At 41.3% G+C, this 8,607-nt stretch overlaps 1 protein-coding gene across 1 annotated transcript; it reads right to left on the bottom strand.

The window, feature by feature from the left end:
• Positions 1 to 1,019: 1,019 nt before the first annotated feature.
• Positions 1,020 to 7,483, bottom strand: hhex (hematopoietically expressed homeobox). The gene is made up of 4 exons (XM_080788753.1): positions 6,320 to 7,483; positions 3,365 to 3,543; positions 3,109 to 3,159; positions 1,020 to 2,868 (listed from the first exon to the last, which is right to left on the bottom strand). The coding sequence occupies exons 1-4, from the start codon at positions 6,831 to 6,833 to the stop codon at positions 2,608 to 2,610; spliced, it is 1,005 nt and encodes a 334-aa protein (XP_080644879.1). The 5' UTR covers positions 6,834 to 7,483; the 3' UTR covers positions 1,020 to 2,607.
• Positions 7,484 to 8,607: the final 1,124 nt, after the last annotated feature.

Raw genomic sequence — 8,607 nt, 5'->3', positions numbered from 1 at the left:
GTTGTGGGTACATGCACCATTTAGAGATGCTACCAGCATACTCAATGCAGAGTCTTATGGATTTATGAGAAGGGACAGCGTATTAGTCCCCGAGATGGTGACCTCAAAACCCGAAGGCCTGCCAGATCCGTGCACATGTGGCAAGTGTGCACGCAAGAATGGGTGTCCGTGTCGGGTAGCTGGGATGCCTTGTTGCGTGTACTGCAAATGCAAAGGAGGTGATTGTTGCAAAAACACTATGAACAAATAGATGTTTGTGACATTAAAGACAATTTATATGGTGGTTACAGTTTTATTACTATGTGTCTGTTGTGCAATTTATCTTCCACTTTTACTTTTGAGCGGTAAAGGGCTTTGTGTGTAAAAGAAATGGAGGACCCTGATGTAAACCAGTTTTCTCGTTTTATCCTCGTAGCAGCTTTTTTTTAATTGACCTGTACTTTTGTTTGAACTCTACCTTTTATACAAACTGTGAATAAAAATCAAAAAAATCCAAATGATCAGTTAATGTACAGTGCATTACATAAAGGAATACATTTATTATATATATGTAAAGTTTATGTTCATAACTATATAGCAGTTGCTGTATGTAGGTCGTTTTATATAGAAAGTGGACAGTTTTTAGCTATTTTGGCCGATTTCTCATAAAAAGTCAATTTAGAAATTTTACACAATTATATGTACCTCTAGACATAAGTATTCTGAACATTTTGAGCACCTCAGGAAATCTGTCGCACAAACGGTTTAGAAAATATAGCTACGTTTGAAGTAGTGGTCAGATTGTGGTCATTTCGAAAAGGGCGTGGTCATTTTCGGGTATTTCGCCCCGGATAGAGATTTGTTCACAGTTCCCAGGTTGTTCGCGGGGGTCATATTAGTCAAGAACAGTTCAGATATTCTCTCCTAAATGAAGTGCATACATACCTTAGTCAGGTCCTAGACTAACATACAAATCATTAAATCTAAATCTACAAAGTATCTTGGACCACTTCATCACTTTTCAGCCTTCCGGTATATCTTCATATAATTGGTCATAACTAATATTCATTATAAAATACATTTCTTTACCCAGTCTGTGGGCAGTTCTGATTCAGAAACCCGTCCACAAGGCACTAGTGACATCATGATGGGGAATCCAAGCTAATAAAAACGGCAGGCTTTCTATTAAAAAGTTGCAATGTGAAAATGAAAGCCATCGTTCTCACGATAATAAAATTCTATAAATATTTAAAAAAATATATATATAGATATTGTTTAAAATAAAATCTGTCTAACGATGATGTCTGAACTACCAACAGCCCTTCATATGAGACACATAGACCAAGTAGGGGGGGGAATCTATTTTATCATGAACATTAGTGATTGAGGACTAATTATATGAAGTTAATATACGTTAATGACTATCTCAGGGGGGGGGTTTTTAAGGAAAAAATGGCTATTAAAGTATGATATTTGTGGAGTATAGGCCTATACGCCGTCGCTAATAATAATTAAAGTGTATATACTGTAGGCCTATAACCTAATATTTGTGGGGAAGCCAGAAACTGCTGCATGCAGGCTATATTCACTACTGTATATAGGCCTATCTCAAGATCGTATTTATCTATGCTATAATGAAGTGGGCTAAATACTTTCCAACACTATAAAACACCAAGTAACGGTTAAGACATTGTATTTAATGCATAGTGTTCTCTCATTATCATCACAGTTTTATTTCACAAACAATTATGCAAATGCATAATTTGAGTATAGCCTATACAAACTATACCTCAGAGGCAACCTAAATCAAGACATTATTTATTTATTTTGTATGTTGCTGCTACTATACTTGCTATATCACTCATGCTGCTAAATCAATTAAACGATATATTTATTTTCAATCGCATAAAACGGGCATCACCGAAGAGCCTATAACATCCAAAAAGATCTAGTGCTGGACGGACTAATCTATAGGGTCTATAGACTCTATACAGTAATTTACAGTGCGTGTCGACGGGGGGGAAACGGAAAAGTAGCCTAAAACACATTAACAACAGACACAAAATACAGTAGTCTACATATGTACAAAATACTAAACATATTGTTTAGAGACTATATAGCGACAGCCCATAGGACGATAGAAAACAATAGCAGGACATTGACTCATGCTGCATCATGGCTATTCATTTTATAGGCCTACAGTGAATGAAAAGTATAGCTTACATAACAGACGGACAGGCAAACAAACAAACAAACAAACAAACAAAACGTCAGTAGAATTAAAATATTGTCCTCCTCCTCCTCCTCCTCCTCTTCCCAAAGCGCACCCGCTTCGAATGTATACGTAGGCTACGAACCCATGTCTATGATGTTCTTATCAAGACCAAGACATATAGCCTACCTCTTAAGGCTCTTAAAAGGTCCAAAATTACACTTGTAATGTCGTTGTCAGTTGATTAATTTCAACGGTCGGCGGCAGTGGGTTATTTATGTAAACAACGGAGCCAGATAGAACGTGTTTCAGAAAAGGCCTACACAGTAGGCTAAATTAGTGGTCATTAACTCCCGGTGTGAGTGCGTCCACTGTCTCCAACGATGGATATAAAGCCATTCAATATCAATGTAATCTCAAAACTGTGGATTGAGCTGAAACTCGTCGTCCTCCTCAATGTCCAGTTCTCTGTCCGTGTCGTCGTGTGAAATGTCCGAGTCCATGTCTCTGTGGGACAGCGGGGAGGAGGAGTGCAGAGAGCAGCTTTGGGACATGTCAGAGACCGACACCTGGTGTCTCTGATCCGGACCAAGATGTGGGTCTGACGCCTCCTCGCCTTTACTCCTGCTGCCGGCAGAACCTCCGTCGTCCTCCGCCTCCTTCTTACCTGGATTCTCCTGCAGATCGAGACATAAATATATTGTTTAATTTACTGTCCTACTTCAGCACCGATGAGGAGGACAGTTCCAAAATCATGTAGGCCTATAGCGATTATACATTACGCACAATGCGCAATACACGCACGCAATAAATATTGGCGTTTCCATTGTTAGCAGGTGAATTCCAAAGTTAAAGACAAAATAACAATCATACAATTCAATTGTCCCTTTTGTTTTGTGTTCCAACCTTTTCCTCACCTGTTTTAGTCTTCGCCACTTGGCTCTTCGATTTTGGAACCACGTTTTAACCTATACAGGAGAAAACAGAAATAGCGTGTGAGCGTTTTTATTGTCCGATGTCGGTCTCAATATGAGCCAGAGCATCCTAAACTCCACGTGGTGTTGTTCAGCTACGCAATATAGCCCTGCCCAATAGAAGGACGTGCACTTCCTTCGTGATTTTAAGAAAGTTGCGTGCTCATTCATTATATTTTCCAAATTAACTGAAGCTCACCTGTCTCTCGCTTAGTTGTAACATCTTGGCCAGCCGTTTTCTTTCGGGCGGTGAAAGGTACTTCTGCGTCTCGAACTTCTTCTCCAGCTCAATGGTCTGGTCGTTGGAGAAACGAACTTGACCACCTTTTCTTTTGTGTAAAGGCCGCTGGATGAATGGAGTCCACAGGAGTGGTTTTCCTTTGGTTCAAAAAAAGAAAGGAAAATATTGAATACAGGTATAAGTGGTTTTCCTTTGGTAAAAGAAAGGAAAGACAAATATTAAATATATAGGCTATAACTATCAATTAGCGCCATATGGGCCGTATGTAGAGAGCAATCATCACAAATTAACACATTTACTTCACTCCTATGCGTGAGTAGTTTGTTTAATTTGTTTAATTATTAACAGAGAGACAACCAAATCAGATTACTGCCATCGTTAGCCCATATAGGCCTATTTCTTTATTACAAATGAATAACATGAATCTGCCTGGCTGATGGATAAGGGATAAGGCTTTGTAATAATAGCAAAGCCAAAACAAATCAAGAATGTGTTCTCCTTTGCCCGTTTCCTTTCCTGTTAATGGCTCTAAAGAAAACAATAATAATGAGTGTGACAGCCTTGGCGTGCTGCGTGCATGCGATGCTTTTAAGGAAGGTCGTGACAGAGTGAAAACTATGGGCAAATATCCGCTCATGTGCTTCCTGCATCTGTGGCCTGATTATAGCCGATGATGGCCTTCACTTAAACACAAGTCGTTCCCTCTTCTCCACCACAAGCGGTTACCGTTTAAAGGGGTTGTTCACCCCCCAAAATGATTTTTTTAAAATATATATATAGGCTATATTCGATTCATTGAAGTTAATAGGCCAAGGCAAAACTTAAAAGCTTTAAAAAGTATAAATTCTAAAACAACTCGTGTCAACATAACTGAAAGTTATATAACTATATAAATATAATTAAGCTTGGCCTCCTTGCTGTCTTCAATTCATCAAATATTGGAATTGCATCAGGACTGCGAAGATAGAAGAAACGCAATTAGGACCAAAGAAATACCCCATCGATAAGTTCACAAAGGCAGGCTTTTAGAATGTCGTATTTCTCATATAGACATATAGGCCTAGCTATTCGATGCATGGTGTCGCTTGTCAAAAAAGAACAGTTCTTTTCGGCATAGATAACCTCGTGGAGTGTAAAATATTAAGCATATAGGCTATAGCAATAATTACAATTAAACATTTCAGAATTCCTGCAGATGTTATGTTATACCTTTTCCTCAAGCACATCAAAGATTTTTAATTGACCAAATTATTCTAGGCCGCCCTGGCCTGAATTAATAGGAAACGATCCTCATTGGGCCTTTACAGACATTAAAAAGCTTAAACACACTAAATAACCTGCATGGAGCCATGGAATATAGACTATACGCCTGACTTCATATTTTTTTTCCCCATTATCTGAGGGAGTATTAGCCGTCTTGATGTGCATGCGTTGTCTTGTCCGTCACAGTCCGTGTGTCTTTGGTTTATTTTAATAAAAGAAAGTCAGTCACACATCCTCGGTGGCTGCCCATACCAGTCAGCCAGAGGAAGTGCAACACTATGTGCAAGAACGGATCCCGGGCTATCAGAGGCCGAGTGTTTCCTGAATATGTCTGTATTGAGGATGTCGATAAAATAATCAGCAACGTGCAGCGGCCTCCCGAGGAAGCGGCTGGCCGGGGGTGGCCCGGGTTGGCCAGGAAAACATTTAACAGCTTCTGAAACCAGATTTACTCCTATCGAGAGGCTCACAGCTTCCTGTATGAACGGAAAGGTGGTCTGACTCGTTTCAGCGCTGCTGCAGAACAGAGAACAGTGGGGGAGAGGAGAGAGGGACGGTTCGGTAGACGCGCGCGTACACACACACACACACACACACACACACACACACACACAGAGCGACAATGCAGCGGTGAAATAACAAGTGATTTAGAGCCTAGTGTGTTTTAGTCACTGGCTGAGCTGGTCCTCAGATGTTTCAGAACAATGGGACGCAGGAAGACAAGTCAAGGCTGCCACGGACAAGACTGAATGGACAAGTCTGGTGTTGTTGGAACACAAATGTGTGTCTGTCATAAACGCATGGCCGTATACATAGCCTATATATATTATATATACAGCTTGACACTATTTCAGTAAATAGTGTCAATATCCTTTTAAGAACCTAATTGAGACTCAGAGACTGTATAGCCTATATACTTTTAAAGAAAAAGTAAAAAACAAAACAAAAATGCTATGCTATGCGAAGTTCATTCAGTAAGTTCCATTAAACGCCGATTAAGGGGTTGTAAGCATGCACGTGGAGAAATACCGTGTAATGACAAAAAAGTCCTCAGTAAGCATTGTAAAGTTTGCATTGTGCAAACATGATGTAGTAACAAGTAACAGGGCTCAGACATGCATGACGAAGCAGCACGCACAAAGAAAACACAGACAGGGCTTTTCTTCCGCAAATCCGCACGCACCAAGCAGTAAAAGGCTGAGAGTGAGAGTCACTTACTCATTCTGCAAATATGGCGAAAACAGATAACGATATAATTATGAAAGTATTTCCCCTAAAGATCTGTCAGAGTAGGCCTACAATGTCAAATCGCAGCTATACCAACATGAGGCCGCCACAGCAATTAAGGCCATCAGTCGATATGGTGTCAAGTCAGCTGTCAACTTGCTTCACGACTTCATCATTATTTGAAAATTCTGCATTATTGATTATAGATCAGGCTATACCATATATGACATTTTACGCAGTAAACACCTGCACTGGCCGGGCTGCACGACTTCGTCGAAGAATGCGCATAGCCTACTCGACAACGCATCGTTTATGGACTGTCAAATTACAAAATATAACAAAAAGTGTCATTTTCAGGCAGCCCACTCGGAGTTCCAACGTACGCGCATGCATGCAGGATTAAATTGTGCTATAATAACTTACCGAGAGGGTCGTGCCTGAGTAGAGCGTGTGCGTACTCCCCCATGGACCGGTGGTGATGGAACGGGTATATGGAGGTCGCGAAGGCTCCCGTGGAGGCGTAGGTGGCCGTCAAGGCCGCGGCCGCCGCGGCTTGATGGTGGTGGTGGTGGTGGTGCGACAGGGCCGGGTGGATGGGCGTGGGTTCGTAGATGTGCGTGCGGTAGGGAGAGGGCGCGATCAGACTGGTGAACGAGGAGTTGGGAGACGGCAGCAGGCTCGGCGTGGTGGTGGGGACCACCGGGAGATGATGATGGTGGTGATGCGTCGTGGAAGAGACGGAGGATGAGGATGAGGAGGTGGGAGAGGGAGAGGAGGAGGAGGACGTGGCCGTTGTTGCGCCGTTCCTCCCGAGGATGTCGTCGATGTAGAACGGGGTCGGGTCGCGGTGACTCGGCTGGAGAGGAGTCGGCGCGTAAAAAGGAACGCTCATGGTTGGGGACGCAGCTGAGCCGCTGTGATGGAACTGCTGCTGCATCGTCTTCTTAATTCTGATCAGAAGATGAGGCTACTTCCAATCCAATGCCACAGAGGATAACTCCTCAATAATTCGCTTCTCTCTTGTTTTTATAAGGCTTGTTTGTCCACTAACAGTATAGCCTGCCTATAGCCTTATTTCAGGAGACCAGTGAAGAACCCTTTGCCAAAAGAACGCCGGTGCTGCAGGTTGAGCATTCTACAGGAGGACATATAGGCTATAACTTCCACAGTAAAGACGTCCTCTTCAAGAGCTGCCTTTATATTCTATCCGCATCTATTCGTGACACTTTACCATGGGTAAATGTGTGTATCGTGAGTGTGTGTGTGTGTGTGTGTGTGTGTGTGTGTGTGTGTGTGTGTGTGTGTGTGTGTGTGTGTGTGTGTGTGTGTGTGTGTGTGTTGTGTGCGTGTAGGCAGGCTACCCATCGGAGTGGCACTCAGACAGGGTCTATAAAGTGGTGAGCTAACGACGGTTTTGGGACCGTTGCCTCATATCTCTGCTGCATGTGGAGGAGGAGGAGATAACGGGACGGCAGACTTCCTGCAGGTGGCCAGAGGGCCGCTCTGATTGGCTCACGGCTCGACTGGACTCCCACGTTGTGAGGTTAATGTTATCAGGCTTTTTATGCCTGGACAGTGCGGCCATGCAAGGCTGTGATCACCATCATTAATGTCTTATAATTACGTTATTAGTGTTGTTATTATTATTACACATGAAGCTAAATTGTTTGACTCTGGAGTTAAAAACACTGTTTAGCTATTAGTATTAGTAGTAGTAGTGTAGTAGGCTAATAGTAGTAGTATTATCCCTGTTGTTATTATGATTATTAGCATAATAATAGGCTATTATTATTAGCATAATAATAACAAGCTATTATTAAGCTATTTCTTGTCTTGTCTTGTCTTGTCTTGTCTTGTCTTGTCTTGTATTGTATTGTATTGTATTGTATTGTATTGTATTGTATTGTATTGTATTGTATTGTATTGTATTGTATTGTATTGTATTGTATTGTATTGTATTGTATTAGTTAGACACTTCTTCTATATAGGCATATACCTGCAGGCAATATAGAATGTGACGTTTATGTTTTTACGCATGGCTACAAATCGTTCTGGATTTGACTATAGTCACACATGTGTGAATGTTATCTATAACGATGCAGCTTACAATACAATTAATCACAATGGACACCTGCGCAAACATCTGTACTAACGGTAGTGTTGAGTGATTAACTCATGATTTGAATGAATGCTGGAGGAGAGGCGCGTCCTCCATCAGTGTAGCCGGTTAGGTTATCGTGATAATAACACTATAAACGTTAGTCGCTCTAATCTACTGGCTCACTAGTTGGATCATATGCGCACATATCGTTTCCCCAGATTAGTTAAACAGTAACGAATGACTTCTCTGTTTCAATGTTATCAAGCGGCACAAAAACGGGCCCGTTGTCTGATCTCCAATTCAAATGACACTGCATGCAAAGTTAAATCCTCAGTGTGTTCATTGAACATAATTATAGAAGGATCAACGTGGCTTATGGCTACATATTTAAAATGAAATGGATATATCGATATATGGCCAATTGGCTAATAATAATATAGGCCTAATAGGATAATAATAATATTAATAATAATAATGGGCTATTTATCACGTCAATAAGGACCGTTACATTGATATAGCCTATATTGACCTGCTTATTTCAAAATTAATCTTTTTTTAAATAGCGGATCTACAAGCTCATCACTCACTTTGCATCATCAAGATCGGCTTC

The sequence above is a fragment of the Protomyctophum bolini genome, assembly GCF_963924005.1.
Source record: "Protomyctophum bolini genome assembly, chromosome: 18".
Lineage (NCBI taxonomy): Eukaryota > Metazoa > Chordata > Actinopteri > Myctophiformes > Myctophidae > Protomyctophum > Protomyctophum bolini.
Note: the sequence above shows the minus strand (reverse complement) of the source record. Positions and strands in the feature narration are given on the sequence as shown.